The sequence below is a fragment of the Nipponia nippon genome, unplaced genomic scaffold (genome assembly GCF_047370975.1).
Source record: "Nipponia nippon isolate SJK-2023a ecotype South Korea unplaced genomic scaffold, ASM4737097v1 scaffold_2, whole genome shotgun sequence".
NCBI lineage: Eukaryota > Metazoa > Chordata > Aves > Pelecaniformes > Threskiornithidae > Nipponia > Nipponia nippon.
This window is the reverse complement of record NW_028262336.1, coordinates 119153660-119174932: the sequence shown is the minus strand read 5'-3', so window position 1 is coordinate 119174932 and position 21273 is coordinate 119153660. Positions and strand designations below refer to the sequence as shown.

The following is a 21273-nucleotide window of genomic DNA, read 5'->3' as shown; positions in this document are numbered from 1 at the left end:
TGACTCCTGGAAGAACAAATCTTATTGCAAAGAGGAAAAGTCAATGGTGCTAATTAGCAAAAAAGTAGTTTAATTGAACAAAAACGCTAGGAGAATCTCTGAATATGCTGATCCTGGAGGGCAGAGTTACAGCCTTGAAATTCTAAGCCAATAAATGTGTTAACTAGGAAAGAACCACCACAGAAACTGTGTTAAAATAGATTTATTTATGGAACTTTTTGCCGCAAAATGCAACTGAGATTACAATGTAGTAAGATTTAAGAAACAAATTAGGCTACAGAAAAACTTCCAGTGGGGTTAAAAAGAAAACATTATATATGTCAAGAGGTTGTTTTGTATCAACTACCAAAAAAATTCTTTCATTTTCTACTGAAGGAGCAGAGATATTTTTAGACTAGATGAATTACTGTTTTTATAAGCTCCGATACTATTCTGGTAAATAATATATCAATATCTGTGTTCCTAACTATAGTTCAAGAATGAAAAACATGTTGTTTTGCCATTTGGTAAAACATACTCATTTTTTGTTCTTATGAGATAAAACGTGTTTATCAGCCTGATAGCAATCTTGACAGTAGAACCGAGTTTATGAGTGCACTCTGAATCACCATAAAATTTCTATTTACGGCTTTTTAAAATGATCTGGATTAATTCTCCTTTTTTTCCACTATCACCTAATTTACTCAACTTAAAATGTTAAGTATGACAGCATTATAAATGGATTAAGATGCTATCTGATTTTTGCTATGATTTCTGTTTGCCTGTATTTTCACTCAGGAATAATGTTCTGTGAGTTGTTGCAAAGATACTTCTCAGGAAAAAAAATGCATCTGTTCATGTCACAGCAACACAATATAGGGAAAATTATATTCCTCATTCAACTGCAGGACTCTCTTCTCCCAGCACAAGGAAAGAATTGAGGAACTACTCCGTACCTTGAGTTTGCTTTTTTAACCAAATGCATAGACTAAAAATACATAATAATATAAATACTGTGTATAAATACATATTAAACCCCACCAGTTCCAAAATACCGCTTTTCTGACTCATGTTACTTATGATTTTGATGCACATGCAAAATAAGTTTAAATTAATACACAAGGCCTGATGCAAAACCTCTTCTAAGAAAGCAGAAGTTGTTTTAAAAATCCAGTGCTTGGGGCTGTACTGAAAGCAGGGGATACATACTGAATGTGATATACGATTCTCCTTCAACCACACGTATTTAATAAAAGGTAAGACATATGGCTAAGGCTAAAGGTAAAACACCACAAAACTATACATATTCTTGATGTCCCACACACTTCATACCAAATGTATTTAGAATGCTGTTACTAAACATAAAAAATTATTGCAAAAGGGCTTTAAAGATTTGGACAGCAAGATAAGCACTCTTGGGAACTTTACTATTTTCAAACAGACTTTTTCTGATTGTGCATAGTGTAAGAATTATATCATGCTGGCCACAGACTAACAGGAAAGAAATAGATGGGAAGTTACTGCTCCCTGCTCTGTTTACTTGAAATTTGCTACCAAAAATAGCTTATAGAAATGCTTCTTCATGCAAAAGGGTTTATTTTACACGCTCAGCAAACTATCTTGATGATTATGTAACAATCATCCACTTAATTTAAAACGTTCCAGTAATGCAGCGCTCTGCCTCGCAGGTGAACGGCTGCTGCAAAAACTGTTGGGGTTTTGTTTCTGTTCTATTCCAGTGAACTGAACACAGTGAGGGAAAAATGGAAAACATCAAAACATTGCTCACCTGTTTTTTCGTACTTTATTTTAATAGATGAAGGAAAAGGTGTTTGTCCTGTTCGGGTAAGGTTGGAAGGGCCCTCTGGAGGTCATCTGGTCCAACACCCCTGCTCAAGCAGGGCTACCTAAACCCAACTGCCCAGGACCACGTCCAGATGGCTTTTGAGTATCTTCAAGGATGGAGACTCCACAACCTCCCTGGGCAACTTGTGCCAGTGCTCGGTCAACCTCACAGTAAAAAAGTGTTTCCTGATGTTCAGCGGGAACCTCCTGTGTTTCAGTTTGTACCCATTGCCTCTGGTCCTGGCACTGGGCATCACTGAAAAGAGCCTGGCTCCGTCCTCTTGGCACTCTCCCTTCAGGTATTCATAGACATTGATGAGATCTCCCTGAGCCTTCTCTTCTCCAGGCTGAACAGTCCCAGCTCTCTCAGCCTCTCCTCACAGGAAAGATGCTCCAGTCATTGAGGTGCTGGAGTGTGTCCAAAGAACGGCAATGAAGCTGGTGAAGGGCAACAAAGCTGGTGAAGGATCTAGAGCACAAGTCTCATGAGGAGCAGCTGAAGGAACTGAGGATGTTTAGTGGGGAGAAAGAGGAGGCTGAGGGGAGACCTTTTCACTCTCTACAACTGCCTGAAAGGAGGCTGTAGCCAGGTGGGGGTCGGCCTCTTCTCCCAAGTAACAAGGGATAAGATGAGAGGAAATGGCCCCAAGTTGCACCAGGGCAGGTTTAGGTTGGATATTAGGAAAAATTTCTTCACCGAAAGGGTAGTCAGGCACTGGAACAGGCTGCCCAGGGAAGTGGTTGAGTCTCCATCCCTGGAGGTATTTAAAAGACGGGGAGACGTGGTGCTTAGGTACACGGTTTAGTGGTGGACTTGGCGGTGCTAGGTTAACGGTTCAACTTGATGATCTTAAAGGTGTCTTCCAACCTAAATGATTCTATGATCATCCTTGCGGCACTTCATTGGACTCTGTCCAGTAGGTCCATGTATCTCTTGTACTGAGGAGCCGACTGTAGTTCCCCAGGTCTTCCTCCTTAAGATTGCTCACAAAATATATAAATACAAAAAACAGCTATAGAGTATACAAATGAAAACGCTTTCCCCCCTCTACTACAGTTACATCTTTGTGAATCCAAGACTTGTTAACAACATCCTGATTTTTTAAATGGTGATGAGAGCTCTCTCTTTCACTAGGAAGTCACAAGATTTCAAACACATCTACTAATGAATCAGACTGAGAAAAATCTGTATCAGAAGTGCATCAGACTCAAAGAAAGAGGAAAACAGTAAGTCTTAAACCTTATTGTTCCAAGTCAAAAGTATATTCTTCTCACCTTTGTATTGCTACCCATATTATAAATAAATCAGTTACATGTAATAATGGTTACTAAGGTTCAGATGCTGAGGCAGCGAAGTAATGCTACAGATTTATTATGCATTTATGGTGACTAAATAAGGCTTTAACTTATCTGTAGCAGCTCCTTCAAAGGAAAAAGATACTCAGTCTCCACGTTACCTGGGGAGTCCTGGAGTCCATTTTCAATTCTAACAATGCCTTTTGTGTGACAGCAGTCAAGCTGCATTATTCCATGGATCAGCCTCCTGACCTATAAAATGGGGATTTTTATTTCTCAAGGTAAAGCAACCAGAGAAAACACAATGTAGTTCCACATAATTTTTTTTAATATTTAACTATATTAAACACGCTTAATATCACTATGCTTAATTTTCCAAAATATATTTCAAATTGTCTAAAATATATTCCAAAGTACAACTATTTCAGTATTTAGGATATTCTCATTTTAGCATCAGTGTCGTATTTGCACAGGACCAGCTATCCACTGTGGATGCCGAATGGTGCGCCGACACCACTTCCAGCATATACTTCTGAGAAACTCTGTGGTTTAAGCAGCATCTAGTGGCTAAACTTATGTAGGCAGCCATTCCTATTTAGCTCTATTTTCTCTTTTAGCATTTAGGAAGTAAGGGATCAGGTTCATTCCATCACTTTTGGTAAACAAGATCCAAACGTATGTTTGCTTTAAAAAAAATCTTTGCGTGTCGTTACCCTTAATGCAAAACAAGAGGAAAAAGCAGTATGGACTACTAATCACACCCTAAAAATTGGAGCAGATTTGCTACAGGAGAAAGACTGAAGTATCTTCAACCAAGGAACACAGGAATTAAGTTTCAACTGCATCTTGCAAGGCAATTTGGTTTTTTTTACGCAAGATAATCTCATACCTTTCCAGTAAGAGGAAGAATTGAATGCTCACTCCACTTTCGTGGATGTTGTTGTTATAAGATAGAACTACGATAACTTTAATGCATGCTGTGCCCTGGGTCAGGTAAGTGACCAGCAAGTAAATTCTTGTAGATCCTGAAGGAATGATTGAAATTACTGTTCCCGGCTGCATTTGGCAACACGCTGCGCAACTACAGCACAGCAACAGGTTGTGTGAGCGCTACTAGACTGCTTCAGTGTGGTCAGGTAGATTAACGTATCAACCTTTCAGCAGTGATTTAAGTTATGCTAGCAAATACAGCCTTACAACTCTTCCCCTTTTTGGAAGGTTTTTTATGTTCTAATACATCATACCTGTAAACACACTAATTTAAGTGGTACAGTTCTCCTCCTTAAATGAAGGAAAATACCTCACTTTACATTCACATCCAACAAAACGAATAATCTCTATCTGAAAAAGACACTTTTCTGTTAGTAAATTGGTTCAATACATTGTTATTAGTTAATAATAAATTTTTAGAAGTTGAATTCTAATCAACATAGTCACAAAATATTTTCAAGAGCAGACCACAGCTGGACAAAAACACTCCAGGAAAGAATTCTATCATTCATGCTGCAGTGGAATTTTGAGCATACAAATGTAAGGGGAAATTAACACACGTGATTCTGCAAAAAGTAAACCACTATGCAGAGAGTTGTCTAAGAAAGTTTAAAAAGTTTCTCAAGGAACATTTATAAAGACAACTGACCTTCAAGATTTCCATAAAATGAAGAGGAATGAGTTGATGTACCTGACGAAGGATAAATTGTGAATGCACTACATCTTTTATTGAAATAAAGCAAACCACATTTATCTGTTGATTCAAATAAGGGAAAACATCTTCAGGTTTTCAGCATTCAGTTCAAAATAAATTGCTATAACTTACTAAAAAAGGAGGGGGTTACAACTGGAGGTAAAAATCAACTTAGGCTGCAAATTCCAATACCTGCAGAAGCCATGGTAGGAATACATCACATTCCTGTGACCCAACCTGTAAGAAGATCACCGTGGTCCAAAGCAACTCTGACCTATTTGTTGGTCCAATTTATTTTTGTTTGTCCACAAGCCCTCTGCAATCAAAACTATAAAAGCAGTCTTCTGCTTATGCATCTAAGACTGGCCTTTTGTGTGCAAAGATGATGCAGGTTTATCTTCAGCCTTTAAAATTCTTCAGAAGCTGGAATGCCTATTTTCCAATTGACAATTGAAAATAAATGAATTTGTCCAAGTACTGCAAGAGTCAGAAAGCCTTAGCAGAAGGAAAATCTACACTCTACAAACAAATCTGTACTTTCACCTGGCTTGTTTAGCACATCGGCGTCCGTGGTACTTAAACACCCTTCAGTCAAAATGCAAAATTGCCTTCACCCACCAGGAGAGACACTGTGGAGAAATTGCCGAAGGTCAGTTAGAACAGTGCCAGCATACTACAATGAACATTGTAAAGGTAAACAGGCAAATCCAGACTTGTTTTGTGTTTGGGTTAAAGCAAGGGAAGATGTCAATGATTCACATGCTGGTGAGTGACCTATCTTCAAGGACAATTTCTGTCTAGTGTGTGAGAACAGACAGAAAGTTCAAGTCATATGTTGAAACTTGCACCATTACCCAGCTGTGGCAATGGTATACAGTACTCTGTTACAGTTTTACCTATTTTTTCTAGGCCTAAACAGCATGACTAGCTGCTTATAAAATGGATTTTATATTGTACATCTTTATATTTCAATTTAATCAAGCTGTTTATTCTGTTCATTTCTCAAATTTGGACTCTAGTATCAGTAAAAGAAAAACAAACAAAAACTCCCTTAAGCAATGCTGCATTTTACCCTAGAGAGTTGCCATCTTTGAACACACACAGATAACGTGTCTTGAAAAAAACCCAACCATGGGATTCTGTACATCACTTAAATGCGCAACATGGTATCTCAGAGGTTTCTCTTCCCCGTTAGCCCTTACACCTCGATTAGCCTCCTTCTTTCCCCAGGAGCACCTCAAAAATCTCCTCTTTCCACCTCAATAATCCTCTTGCCTGATTTCCCCTACTTCTTCTGTGGGATTCGATGTATATCAATACCTTTTCCATGAGGAAAGCTAAAGGAATTGCACATAATATATGAGAAAATGTATCTTCTATTGCAGTATTTTCAACTGAACTCATGTTTTAGTAACTCATCTGAAGTAACAAAAATGACATGAACAGCTTTTACTCCATCTTAAAGGCTTAGTTAAGATTATAGTTCGCAATCATAAACTTCAGCATTTTCAAAAAAATCCGTGTGGGTTCAGAGCTTCTGAAGCTACTGAAGACCATTAAGAACTGCCTAAGTGCCTGTACACAGGTTATATCAATTTAAGTCTTCTTTAAGGAAATTTGCTTCAAATGATGTAAATCTCTTTCAGGGAGTCCATCTGTTTCACGGCCAGTTACCCACGTTTTACATGTGTCACATGGAAGCTGTATCTAAACTAGGTACCACACGTGGTTTTGACTTGCTTTCAGCTTTAAAAATAAATGGCTTCAACAAAGCCAATGCAAATTTGCACTAAAATGAGGCTAAGAACAATTCAATATTAGAATAGCATATTATTCATTACTATAGCTAATATAAAGTATACACTGTTGTAAGAGCGGGGCTCCGAAACTCAAAGATTCCCCCTTTCTAGATAATTACCTTGACCAGAAAGCTACAGAATCTTACTCTCTTCTTGGTTTGGGTTTTGTTTGCGTTTTTTGGTTTTGGGTTTTTTTTTTTTTCTTTCTTCATTCTGAACTTTAATTTTTAAATGAGAAGTATTCTGCTGGATTGTGGGAAGATGAAGATTGACTGCTGAGAAAAATATAAAATGAGATCTACGAATTGCAGCACAAGTGCTCTAAACACTAGGAGCCACCGTGACCAACAGCACGTTGGTGCGGGCGCCTAACTCCTCCTGACACGAGGAAGGGAACGGACATAGAAATGATCAATATCACTTTGAATCTCTGAATCACCTAACTTGTACACAGTGTATGTAAAGGAAGAACAACCTTATAGCTAAGACTGAAACTGAGGTACTTTTAAACAAGAGTGCTGATGTTAATCAGAATATAAAAAGCCTGTTGAAGGCTTTATTAAATGTCACTAGGTTTCAGTTAAACCTTAAAGTTTTTTTCTACTTCTCTACAAGAAAATATTTCTCTGTATTATAACCCTGTTGTAGAAAACCAAAATATTTTCTGGAAAGAAATTAATCTGAAGCTCTAATTTGTTACAATTTGTAGACAGCCCAAGGTGTCCAGCCTTCCCAGAAATCTAACTACTAAATGCAAATATTAAATTCTGCCTTTTTTTGGCCATAGACTTTTAGTGAGTGACATAGCGTGAAGGATTACCATGAAATATGAACTTCTGAATAATTTCCAAAGGACAGATTAATGTTTTGACAAGATTTTATTGTGAAACATTGGATTTAGAAAAGGTACAAAATGTTGACGGTCAGATGTGTGCCAGTACAGTATTTCAATAGTCTATACATGTGGACAGCTGAATAGCTTCACTGCAGAACGCGTATTTAGACGTACTATCTAAAAGGGGGCCGCAATATTCACAGGCTTAAAATACATAAATAACTTGAGCCAAAATGGCCATTACTGGTCAATGCTAATCAACATCTGGAAACAGGCTAAAAAGCACAATACAGTACAACAATCTCCTCGCAGATCCACGTTTAAAGAACATCAGTTTATTATGTCAATAATCTACAGCTCCAGGACACTATTTTCAGGACTGGGATTCAGTTGGCTAGTTCACAACTTCAAAAAATTCATGTTAAAAATGAGATTATGGAAGAAAACCCATAGGTATTTAACTGGAACTAAACACTTTGAAGCCCCTAAAATTTTTTTTTCAGATTGGGATTTATAAAGTCAATTGCTTCTAATATAGAACTTCAGTTTGTTCCTTTAAAATGTCCTTACTGCAGCTTGAATAGGTATCATTAAGTGATCTTCATTCAAACATTTCAATTTGCTATGCATTTCTGTGTTTTAAAACCAATTTCACCAAACATGGGTCGCCATTTCCAAACATGGGTCGCCATTTAACTGGAAAAAAACCCATTATCAAAATACTAACTCTGAATTAATGAAAGTCATAAATTTGTATATTAAAAAAAATAGTAACATCCCCAAAGGATAGCAGCATTCTCTACCCTAGCTGAACAAGTTTAAAGAAGAGCATTTATAAACCTACAAAGTAGATTTTAGGGTATAAAAATACACGTATACCATACAAAACAAGATAGTTTGATTTTTTTCAAATTATTCAGCAGTCTGTCACTGCTGGAACTTGTTTGAACTACTGAAAAGGTGTTCATAGTTCAGTACATGGGCAGACAGCCAAGGAACTTTAGATTTTAGTTCTTTAATTAAAAGGTGTGTAGCTTATTCTACACAATTAAGCTTACTGAAATATAGGCAGTTACCCTGTTACCAATCAGTACCCAGAGCTGAACTAAACCTTTACTTATGTAAGTCTACTTCACTTTATGCAGATTCGTAACTCACCTTCCTGAACCGAGACCTTGGGGTGTACTAAATTATGTTTAATAGAAATTTCTGAATATGACTAATGTCCTTCAGGAGCAGAGCTAAAATTAAACTGATGTAATTTAGAAACAAAATCTACCCAAAACATTAAAACAACCCACCCTTTGACACCACATCCACTTCCTTAATTAATTTCAAGACCATTAGTTTTGGCTACTCTTTTCTCATTGTGTATCTTTACTGGGGGATAGAAATCTTGCAATTCATGAAGAAGAATCACCATAAGTTACAACTAAGTACATTAAATCAGACAATGGGCAATAAATTTTTTTAAAACTTTGAGTGTATATCACTAATTACGGATGTAACATTGGGAGTACAACGCCTGCTATGGAATTAAAATTAGCGCTGTGCCAAATGGGAAAAATACATAAACAAACCACTAAACTCCAGTGTGGCAGAAACATTTTGTGTTTTGTTCAGGAAGTGTTTGGCATGAGCAGCACTAACAAAATCCTACAGCTCACAGACACAAGCTACAAAGGTTATCTAAAGCCAATACTCACTGTCCATCAATTAGCTAGCTCTTAATGCTGCTTCAAGCACTGCACTAGCCACTTTGATCTTTGTTTCAGATTCCTCTGTACACACATTTATATTTACATAAAACATTTATTAAACATGATTTTAAAACATAAAAACCTTATGTACAAAATACCAACATTCCTATAAATAAACAGTTGGAGAAAGGCACTTGCAAGAAAAATCTACAGTAAATCTTACAAAAACCACACTGCCTCTGTTACTGTACAATAGATAATCTTTCGGTAAATCCCTATCACAAGAATGTAAAACACTAATTACGTGTTATAACTAAGAATATAACCGTTACAGTTGTATTTACACATACATATATGCCTTTTTTTAGTTTCACTTGAGAGCACCATGATTTCCATTCCAAATTCATATTTTGATACAAAGTAAAAGAACAGTTGCCAGAAACCAGTGTTCAGTGTCACTGCAGATTCATAAACTTTTGGCTGACATCAGTGTAGTTTAAAAGACTCAGTTGCTGCTTTGTAAAAAGTACACCTAGTTTGTTATTGCATGTTGTCCTTTTAGAGAGAGCACTGCTATGTTCTCTATGCAATTGTTTAATACTATTGCTGGCAAAAAGTTTCCAATATCAAAAAAATAAAAACATTCTTCAAGCCAGTTGAAGTATTTCATCTGAACAGTAACTAAAAAAAGCTGCATATTAATTATAAAAATGTGTAGGAAACATGCCAACTAATCTGGTGTGCAAAAATATTTTTTCCACTACACAGGATTTTAAGGGCTTCCCAGAATTACTCAAATTTACACTGAGTAGCAAACCCCACGAATAACCAGTTCCTCAAGGAGATGTTAGTATACTCCCACTTTTATCAAACTTTTTACCCTTTGACAATGCTGCAACCTGTTTGAGCAGTTCTCTATTTTTGGCCTGCAATAGAGATAAGAAAAGTTTTATGAATTATTGAAACATCTCAGACCGTAGCGTCATGCACTAATTTCCCATTACATTTATGAAACAAATTCTCAAAACGTGCATGCTGAGAATATTCAAAGATGATAACGATCACTGTTCACAGATTTGTATCTGCTTGCTGATATGCATATTCCATCTTTAACAGAAAAGGTAACCACACTTCCTGTAATGCACAATTCAGTATCTGAGGTATTGCACTGAGTATCTGTTCAGTCTGTCATTTATAAGGCAACTAATTCAGGCTTTCTTCCTGATAACGTATGCTTTAACAAGAAACATTTAACTGCCAATTGTGTTAATGCTGAGCCCTTAAATCAGATCAATAGCACACTGACAACTGATTAAATATCAGAGAACAGACACAAAAAATGACATAACCTTTGAGAAAGCATGTGAGGTAAGCCTCTATCTCTTAAGTTAGAAAGCAATTCTTACAGTGAGCTTAATTCATATGGAGATTGTCTGTTGACTGCAGAACTGCTTTACAATGCATCCTAAGTTAAATGTGGTAATGATCATTCAAGAACTTGGTACTGTTTCATTGCTGTGAGTGAACAGCCTGAACACATAATTCCCTCTGAAGTATTTCTCAAGTATTGATTAGCAATTACTCACCTGCAACTGTTCCACAGTTTCCTTGTGAGCTTTCTCCATACTGTTCATCTTTGTCCTCAAGTTAGACTCCTGGTACTGGAAGTCTGCCTTCAGTTCTGTCAACTGAAAACACAAATTGTATGAAGATTCCTTGGACTGCTACAGTATACATCTTCTAATCAATCTGTGAAATCTTTACGGAAGCCTGAGGAATCTCAGGAAACACTATATTTGTTTACTATTGTAGTACTGACAGCTCAGCACTTGAGAAGTAGCTTGAAAAGTATGTCTATTTTATATGAAGAAAACAACTGTACTTATATAATCATATTGTTTGCTCAGGATTTGGTATAAATAAGGTTAATCCTCAACAAAAAAGAAAAAAATCAAATACAAGACTAATGATTTATAATCTTAGCTGTTTTCAGCTGTGAAACACTTATCACAATCTTCAGTTATCTCTCTTCAGTTATACAGTATGGTAACACATGAAAAATCACCCGTACGAAGAAAACGGAAAGGATTCCTTTGAGTCTTTTTATACTACAATTTGTCCTAAAGAGAAGTATACATGCCAGAGTTTCACTGCTTCTCGATCCACAACAGTGAATTAAACTGTGTCATTAGAAATGTGTAATTAAAACGACTTAACTTCTGATTTAATTCTGACTGTGTGGTGTAGTAGTGCTGCCACTGGGTCTCTCCTGAGACAGGCAGAGATCCAGATGACACACACTAAGGCAGGTGATACATGCTTCTATCCAAGCAGCTGAATGCTTCTTTTGGAAGCATGTGCAGCTGGGTGAACCACTAACAGTTTGCTGTGTATGGGCCCAGAAGTTTCAGGAACCACATCTTTAAAAAGTTTCGTTCCTCAAAGCAACCCAGATTCGCCTGGCTGTTTTGAACCTCTCTGGTCAATTTGGATTTATCAGGAAATGAAGTCTCTTTGCTAGCAAAGAAGCCCGCTATAACAAACCAGAGCACACATTCCTAAAATGACTACCAAGACCGCTATTACCAACCTTAGTATGTGTCCAATCGCATGTAGTGAAACAAGGTATTCAAAAGAACTGCCAATCAAATGGTCCTAAATAAAGTGCAGGTATCTTGATACAAGGATATATACCTGACTGCACACAGACTGTTGCACAAGGTGTGTACTTACAGCTGTCGTAAATTCCAGGAGATCCAGTACAAAACCACATACCACAAACTAAATATCAAAAAAACCTAGCGGTAGTATTGCACCATAGTAAAGCATGCAACTAGATGAGCAAACACACTACCTGTGAACACTCAGCAACTTGTGGTCCCTTCCTAATGATCAAGTCTCAGGGCCCCACGGTAACGTCTTGGTGTCTCACTAACACTTTGTCCAGAAAGCAAAATAAGGCTAGTGCTGCAAACAATAAGCACTGGAAATGACACGGCTGAGATCTTGACTTGCAACAAAAAAAATGATGAATGAGGATTGTCTGTAAAGCTGGTGTACTGAGTTGTTTTTGTTGCCATACGTTACACATTACAGAGGTTTTTCTTTTGGAGCGCTCCAAACTGTTCAAATGCTGTCCCTACACAGATCTTGGGACACGATCTTAACAGGAATCTCCCGCAGGCCTGGCTCAGGCTTTTACCCCAGTACATGTCTTTACATTTACTACCTCGCAGTCAAAAAAAGCCTGCAGTGCATTCATTTGTTGTAAATTTCTCAGCTATGCAAACATTGTACCATGTGTTCAGCTTTTCTCTCCCCCCCAGCAGCTGAAGAAAGCAAGTAACATTCTGAAAGTGAGTAATTCATCCCTGAAGGAGTCTTTAAGTTCAAAGAACTCTGAGGTCAAATAAATAGTTTTAGCAGTGGGGATATTACAATTATTAGATGTTCTCCCTATGGAAACAGCACAAAACAAGTTACTGCAGCGGTTATGCATAAGTAGGTGATATTTCCTTACCTAACCCTTTTGTTAGCTTTGCCCCATAGATCAAATATAAAAAGAGATAAGTGAATTTCCTACTGACTCATGATCTTCTACTGGCTTTATAAGAGAGAGATCAGGGCCTTAATGTCTGTCCTTTGAAGAAAATACTTAAAGAGAATCCATGACAGACTGTTCAGCTCTTTCACATTAACTGCTTAAAGGCTTGAAATAGGAAGTACTTCCAACACTAGGTATATTATAACAGTGATATAAATGAAAAAAGGTTCAGTATCCTTTACACAACACTTTTAACTGTAGAAATGAAGATACTGAACTACAGTGTAAAAGTGGATACATTTTCCTTTCAGGATCAATGAAGCTTTCTTAACCATCAGTGTTTTGATAGGCCACCATGCATTCGTAGTCAAAATTTTACTTGAAAACATAGTAAATTTATTTTTAATACAATTTCGTAACTACTCAGTCCTGAGCAGACATTCTAGAGCCACTGTTACAGACAGCGTCTTAAAAGCATCTAGTCAATCAGATGGCAGAGAAATAAGCTCTAATAAAGGCAGAGCAAAGTACATATTTGTAGTTATTTCTCATTTCTTGTTAGTCATCAGGTTGTTTGAAGGGTGAATCTCTTGTATGAGTTTCACTGCAGCTATTTGGGCCCGACTATTTCGCTTAACTTTTGTTGACTGCCAGGCATCTAATCCAAGCTTTTCTTCTAGTCTCTGACCATCCACAAAGACTTGATAACCTACACTACACATATGGTACCATCCTTTAAAATCAAAACACTTAATTTTCATACACTGTACGTGTAAATTTGGACACCAACTCGTTAATTATGGCTATAGGTGCTTCAGTTTAAAACTAAACAAAAACTATGCTAAACTCAGAATGGTTACTACACCTAATCCTCCTCTTACCTTGTGTGCCCACCAGCCTATGTAGGTATCCGGGATCTTTGCCGTGACTCAGTTTGGAATATGTAAAACATACAAACCACTGTCTGGCATTTTATCCATCACCTGTGGCACGCAGCCTGAGTAACAGTGAACCAGATGGCTAGTTTCTAGATGGCTGAAGTGAGGTAAGATGAATTCCTCTTTGACTTAAAGCCAAAATATATTCATGACACAGAAGTCCCAAACTTGTCCTTTAAATGGGAAGATCTGATTAACTGCTATATATATAAAAAAATTATCCGCTTTTTGTTTTATCTCGCCATTGTTAGGAGTCTACAAAATAGAAAACAAAATGATAAAGTTCTTATTAAGCAGGTGCAACTTTTACCTTTTTATCTTTTTCTAAAATAGTCTGATCTCTTTGCTGCAGAAGACGTTTAAGTGACATTACTTCTTCTTTCAGCTGACTTATGAGGACAAAGTTGTCAGTTCCTCCACTGTCTGCTGACTGATTTATAGAGCTACTAAAAATAAAAAACAATAGTTACATACGACATGAATAGAAAAAAACAGTACTTTTTTAAAATTTCAAATTGAATAATTAATAATTCCACAAACATCCTTAAGGACTAATGCAAAAAAAGTATGTACCTGACAGAAATGGATGCAACTGGCAAATTACCTTACTAATGGCACACATTACATACACCTGCAGAAATATAATTAAGTATTAGCTTTGAGGGGGACAAATACCTTTTGACTGAAGCAGCCACTTTTACTTTTATTCCAACTGTTTGGCCAGAGATAGAATAAAGATTCAGTCTCACACATTAAGGTCCGAAAGACTCTCGAGATACTAGTGAGCTTAAAGCAGCAGGTTCAACCCTGCATCTAACTGACAAAACACCGATGCCAGGGAATAGTCTTTCGTTGATAACTGTTGCCTTGCCCATAAGCTTTATTTAATGTTGCCCCAAACAGCTTAAAAGCAGGAAAACAGTGCCAGTTTTCTGCTAATAAAGTCATTTAGTTAACTGACAACACTCAGATGCCACCCAATAATCTGGCTGGACAATAGTTTCACCTCCCTTGTTCTTCAGACCAAAAAAAAAAAAAAAAAAAAAAAGAAGCAACTGGCCACAAATCAGTGCTCTATTTGGTTGAAATGGCTCAGCTTTACAAAAATATAACTTTACCTATCTCCATTTGATGGCTTGGATTCCAGTTTGGGTTTTTTCTTTGGAGTTTCATTCTGAATAGCTGCAGAGGATTTATGGCTGAAATCAAACAAAATGTAAACCTAAAGCCTCATACTATATAACTCTCTAATATCACCATTTGGTACATGTAAAATAACTAACTCATGCTCCTAGCTGGAATGCTAGAGACTAGCCAGAAATGCAAGAAAAAAAAAAAGTCCTTTAAATAAAAACTGCGAGATAAATTAAAAGGAATTTAATAAATAATATAATATTTACCTCTGTTTCCATAGTCCCTGATCTTGTTCTGGACTCAGACTGCTGATTCTGAAATATGTGAAATGTACTTGGTAACCGACCAAACATGCCATTATTTCTAAGTTTATGTGAATGGTATCTGTACATCAGAAAAATCCCCGCTCGCCTGCCCGCCCCCCCCCCCATTTTTTTAAAAAATAAAGTTAACAATTATTAATTTTCAGCTGGACAGTTGTATGATCTGTCATATTTGTGACCACTCTTTACTATGTCAGGATGCTATAAAAATATTTCTTGGCTAAATGCTTACACTATTGTAAGACCCAAGGGGCAGACTTCAAGACTGATGGCTAAACCTTTTTGCTGGTACATCCCAATTTTTGTGAACTTTATGTTGCTAATCTTGTACTCGGCAAACTGGTCTAAAGCAGCATTCCAGGGACTCCCATTCTGCCATATGAACATTACCTGAAGTGGTGCTTATGTGGTGGCATAAGAGCAAAGTTCAGTTTTGGATCCCTGAAAATAACTGCTTCTCAGGTCTAAACATTTGTTTTCAATAATTTCAAAAGCAACTAATAAACACCATTGATATAGGAACGGTAGAACGTAGAAGATTGCACTGAATGGAATAGTTCAATGAACCTGTACTTCTATCTCATTGTCTCTATTGTCTCATCTTAACTGTAACTGAAATGGACAGGGAAAGAGTTGTGTTTATTGGACCAGAAGCAATGGACCCATGGCAGCCTATAGAAAAAAGGTGTCAAACCAGGAACACCGTGATCTTTATAGAGATACGCTTACTTTCATAACTCTTGAGTATATTAGAAGCTCTATTCTGTAGCAGAGCTAACTTTTTTCCTTTAATCCTTACTATATCTCTGCCACATGCATTACATTAGATTTAGCTTGCTGTAACTTGATTTGCTGCAGAGATTCGAGAGAACACGAACAGTACAATGACTCTCTACGTGACAAGAATAATTTTCTCTTCAAATTCCTAAAAAACCCCAAATCATCTTTTTTTTTTTTAAGTGAAGGTACGTATGGAGTATTCTCCTCATTCCCAATATCATTCCAGCTTATTTTGCTTCTATCTTTAAGTCACATTTAGTCAAGCAAGTTTCAGTCAAAACAGAAAATTATAGGCACTGGAAAAGTGAAGCTTAGAATGAAACTGTTTGTGTGTCTGGGGTCAGGGTCATTACCGTTGCAGCACTATCCAACACAAAAATAAAAAGTAAGTAGTTCTAAAGTTACCCTGCCATAAGCCTACCGATGAAAATAAGAATTATGACTACTATTATACTAGCATAAAAACCAAATCAGTCCCAGGATTTATAACTAGATAAACTAGTATGTACATTAAATTTGGTATGCTGCTTGCCGATGGCCAGAGATGGCATGCTTAGAAAAGCTGCAGAAGATCGGACAAAACTGTGTGAAATGTTATCAGACTGCCAGTAACTGAACTGGCAGTGTGATTTTCCTATGTCTAACAGCCACTCAGAAACTGCGTGTTCCAGCAGGATCTGAGTATAAAAACTAGCAGAGAGATACAAACTGGTCCTAGACTGAGAGTGATCCAACACTGTTGCTTTTGCTTCTCCATTTAACTGCAAGTATGTGCACACAAACAAGTCAGGATGAAGTATGTCAGGGTGAGGATTCTGAGCAAAGTAGCCGTTCTGTGCTCACTGCTAATACACACCTTCTAACCCATAGTAAATGCATGTAAAATAGCAGTTATCACATGGCAGTTACTGCTTAGAAAGCCAAACTCAAGTTAATCCCTAAATAACTTGCTCTGTAGCCAATCTGTGGGTTTCTTTTCTAGATTTGCTACCAATTTTAACATCGTTTAGTTTGATGATCACCAAGAATTTCTGCTTTTTGCTGACCTCCCTTCATCCAAACTGTAAGAATACAAGGATTTTGACAGACCATGGAAGAACAATATTCTGCCACTGCTTTTGATGCCCTATTTTAAACAGCATTTCTTATTTCCTTTGATTTGATCTCAGTACTAACAGAACACAGAAGAGGAAGAGGTACCAACAGCTACTTTAATTTTTGACATACTTACTTATGATGACTGCTACTGTGACGATGATGATGGTGGTGATGGTGGTGGTGTTTTGAATGATGCTGGTCTTTCTCAGTAAGAGATGAAGATGAGGAGTTAGAATGTGAAGATCCTAGGCTCTTCCTCTGTTCTTTTGTCTTCTGTAGCACTCTCTTGTAGGACAGTGTGCAGAGCCAACACAACAACTTTCCATCAACCTTTTGGGAAATAATTCATAGCAGGGTTTTTTTCCAGGTATACTCGCATTAGAAAGATGTACTTCAACATTTGCAAGAAAAATTTGTTTCACTTCATGTGTTATCTTTGGGAAAAATCCAGACATCTCTTTGGTATGAAACAGCACTACCTTATCTCCAACATATGCACGTTATCTTTTAGTAAAGTGAATCTTATTCCACTTCTTTTTGTCATTTAAAGTTACGCTAGAAAGCAGTCTTAGCCAATGTTGGACTTGCTCTATATCACAGAATTGACAATAACTTTTTAAAGGGACAAATCATTTTTGGTTTAGACACCATGTACCCTCTCTCAACCCATCGTATTCCAGGCAGAATCAAGATGTCCAGCCAACGTGTTACTTGTACCAAGTAAATTCTTCTGTAAAAACAGCATTATTCTTGGGGTCAGGCAAGAGGTTTTTGAGGTCATTTCCTCAGCACCTTCTGGAATGAGAAAGTGGCACTCACCAAAGCTATTTAAGAAAACAGAACACAAAGGGCTGCTCAGAGCAGTCTACCTCTCCGGTGCTGTATGTTAAGGCAAGGCAGGCAAATCAGAAGAGTTAACGTGACAGATTCAAGTTACAGACATACATAAGATCCAACAGATGGGACAATAAAGATTAAAAAAAAAAAAATTAAAAAATCAAAGCACCAGGAACTGTTCAGCTGCTTGACCTCTGTTCCCCAGCTACGACTGTCAGCTAACGCTTAAACTTATTTTTAAAAAGAGCGATTTCATTTAAAGTAAGTTAGCTCAGTAGCTAACATAACAATTACAAGTTGAAAAATTTAATTCAAATATTGTAAAGCAGAGCAACTTTAATCTAATATTAATGAACTTAAGATACATTGCTGTTAACCTTTCTCTTATGAAGGAACGTTGCCTGTTGCCAGCCTAAGCCATCACAGCTGTGGAACAAAGCCTACCTTCCTTCTTCCCTCCTCTTTTCGATCAAAAGCACACTGCTGTTTGCACTGTTCACATGTCTGAGGTGGGCCGTACTTCTTCTCCGAGTTGGTGCAACGCTGACATTTTGTGCCAATAAATGCTGCAATAATGTTACAATACTGACAAGGCTTGGGCTGAAAAACAGGTAAGTTGAACTAAAGTTAATACATTTGCAGTTCCTGTAATCAACACAGGTATTTCAAATCACACAATGATGCTTCTAAACTACCAGGGCTTCCTATAACCTACCTTAAAGAACCTTTTTCCTACCATTTCTATCTTCAGTACTAAACTTTTCCCCTAAAATGATGCTCCTTCAATGGTCAAAAACGGTCTGGACTTTCCATGAAAACCCAAGTACGTATTCAATGAAAGAAACACATACAACGTGACACAAATGTAGAGGTGTCTGAAACACACCTTTACCCCTGCCTCTGCTTTAATTTTTTAAAAATATGATGACATTTCCATTAAGAAATTACTTAAAAAAATTAGAAGAAGAGGAATCAAGTCATTTTTTAGACTGGCAGTTTCTGAAAACATCCCTCTCCCTTGTCCTACTCAGTGATTTGATAACCCTACAACTTCAAGATTAGTATCCTGATCCCTGCAATTCTGCCGGAAACTTAAAAAAAACCCAACTTCAGGTACCATCAGGTCAGGTTATCAACTTTTCTATCATACACTCAACTAGAATAATATGCTGCTGGAAAATAAAATTGCTGTCAGTTTTTATAGGTTAAAAATGACTGATTATTGTCAATGCAGTTCCTTTTTTTGATGAACTACTGATAAAAAAAACCATTGTTGGATCCGTCTTACACTTCATTTTGCTACGTTTTAAGCTTTTGAAATAGTGCTCTTGGTTCAGTTTACATTTACATTCACAAAATGCCTGACTACATACCAGCAGCTGTTACGTTTCTCAAATAAGCTGAATTTCACCCAATATGGTTTATGTCAAAGATATAGAAGATAAGCACTTTTGTTTCACAACAAGATTATCTTGATACCTTCTGTAAACTAGTATCTGCAGGGTGCTCAGACACAATGTGTGTATTCATATATTAAAAAAATTCAGTTTTCTAACAGAACTGAAGCTGAAGAATGAGATGAGAAAATGCAAAGTAACATGCATACAGCTAATACTCGTAACGTCTTTTCTACTTAATAGCTTAACATGATTAACACGCATTTAAAAATTTTAAGACTTACATAATGTAAAGTATGTGGTATTATTAGATTTTCACATTTACTGCTCATTTAAAAACACAGTTAACGGTCTTTCCGCCGGCAAGTGTGCGTTTATGAGATATATGCAGAGAATTACTTGACATGCATATAGTGAACAAACACTGTTTTTACTATGAATGGCTGTATTGCAGTTATTCATAACTGTTAAGCTACTTATAATCACAATGGATTTAAATTTGAAAGAAGAAACTGTAAGCCACAAAGGAAATCACGAGCCATCAGTAATTTTCATCGCCTTTCTGAAAGGTGGTCTTTTTTTTTTTTCCCCCAGGAGAAAATAAGAAATTTAGTTGCAAGAGAACTTTTTTTTAATTTAAAACGTGAATGAAGTTAACTTTAATATTTAGAACTAAGAGCCTACTCACCGTTCCAAACTGCTTCACGTTTTGGGCACATTTCTTGCATATCGTATTAGTTTTGCTAAGGATAAAACGGCATGATGTTGAATCCAGCGACAGGCACGCACCTCGACGTTCCTTCCCGTGCAATTACCGGAAAACCGGCCGGCAACCTGCGGCCGGCAGCTACGGATCCGCGACCAGACGCAGCGTCGGGCTGCCTTTACGCCACAGGCTGGCTGGGCTCGCCGGGGCCGGCTGCTGCACCGCGGTCCTGCCCTCCCGGCCTCTCCCCCGGTGCGGGGTCCTGCCCCGCCGTCACGAAGGGCCCCGCCTGCGGGACCGCTGCTCCTTCCCCAGGCCCCCCGCCCGCCCGCCGCCGTACGAGACCCTCCCGTACCTCTCCTGCTGGAACTCCGAGCGGCAGTAGGTGCATTTCACGATGGGGTGGGCGATCCGGCACTCCTGAGAGAGGAGCAGAGCGGCGTTACCCCCTCCGCCAGCGCCGCGACGCCCTCAGACCCGCCTCACCCGGCCGCCGCCGCCACCCTCCTCCTCCTCCTCCTCCTCCTCCTCCTCCCCGGGACGCCGGGGCTGCCCGAGCGCCGGCCCCGGCGAGCGCTGCCCCGCGCCTCGGCCCCCCGCACCTTGCACAGCTGCTGGCCCTGGGAGAGCTCCTCGAAGGGGTAGCGCTGGTTACACTTGGTGCAGGCATAAAGAGCCGGGGCGGCCGCCGCGGCCGCCGCCGCCATCCGCGCCGCGGCCGGCGGGGCGGACACGGGCGGGCCGAGGGAGGGGAAGAGGGAGGTGCCGGGGCGAGGGCCGGAGCGGCCGCCTGGGCCGCCGCCGAGGAGCCGCCCCCCGCCCCTTCCCGCCGCCGGTGAAGCGCGGCCCGCCGCCGCCCTAGGCCCCGCGCCGAGCCCGCGCCGCCCAGCCGCGTCCCCCTTGTGTCGGTGTCGGCATCGGCGTCACCCCGCGCCCCCCGCCCTTCCCTCCGCCCCGGGCTCGGGCTGCGGCGGCAGCCAATCACCGCCTCGCGCCAAACCTGCCTTCAAAACTCGCCGCCCAATCGCCGCCCCCGCAGGCCCCGCCGCCGCCAATCCCGCCGCCGGCGCCCGGGCCCTGCGCTGGGCGCTGATTGGGCGGCCCCGCGACCGCGGCGCTGATTGGGCGGCGCCGGGCGCCTTCTGCTTTCCGATTGGTTGAAGCGCGGGGGCTCACTTTGACAAAGACCGTCCCCTTCTGCCGTCTCCTCTCCGCGCCTGCGCGGCGGGCGCCGCACACGGACCCCGCGGCCGCTGGCTCCTCCCGCACACTTCCCCCCCGCTCAAGCGATTGGCCGTCGGAGATCGCCCCGCCTCTGCTGGCTTCTCCCCTTCGACTGGCTGAGAAGCGCCCTTCTTATGATTTTACTGGGTCGCTC

At 39.3% G+C, this 21273-nt stretch overlaps 1 protein-coding gene across 12 annotated transcripts; it reads right to left on the bottom strand.

Moving 5' to 3' along the window:
• Positions 1–209: 209 nt before the first annotated feature.
• FAM76B (family with sequence similarity 76 member B) lies at positions 210–20822 on the bottom strand. Of its 12 annotated transcripts, none has more exons than XR_015704952.1 (13): positions 20498–20821; positions 20251–20315; positions 19878–19932; positions 18237–18392; positions 17089–17285; positions 15021–15068; positions 14739–14819; positions 13931–14066; positions 10725–10826; positions 10019–10064; positions 5348–5433; positions 3282–3372; positions 210–2808 (listed from the first exon to the last, which is right to left on the bottom strand). XR_015704952.1 is itself a non-coding variant. In XM_087758424.1 (12 exons), the coding sequence occupies exons 1-11, from the start codon at positions 20600–20602 to the stop codon at positions 5396–5398; spliced, it is 1029 nt and encodes a 342-aa protein (XP_087614550.1). In that variant the 5' UTR covers positions 20603–20821; the 3' UTR covers positions 210–3372; positions 5348–5395. The 12 variants fall into 12 exon arrangements, 10 of the variants coding, with proteins under 10 accessions (XP_087614550.1, XP_087614552.1, XP_087614553.1 ...); XR_015704953.1 differs by having other exon boundaries at positions 210–2798; XM_087758424.1 differs by having other exon boundaries at positions 210–3372.
• Positions 20823–21273: the final 451 nt, after the last annotated feature.

Bases quoted from the DNA above. Each gene is read 5' to 3' on its own strand.
- FAM76B (XM_087758422.1), bottom strand. From the start codon at position 20,602: ATGGCGGCGGCGGCCGCGGCGGCCGCCCCGGCTCTTTATGCCTGCACC. The intron at 20,316-20,497 runs GTGCGGGGGGCC...CTCCTCTCTCAG, and splicing joins AGGGCCAGCAGCTGTGCAAG to GAGTGCCGGATCGCCCACCC. The intron at 19,933-20,250 runs GTACGGGAGGGT...TTTTATCCTTAG, and splicing joins TCGGAGTTCCAGCAGGAGAG to CAAAACTAATACGATATGCA.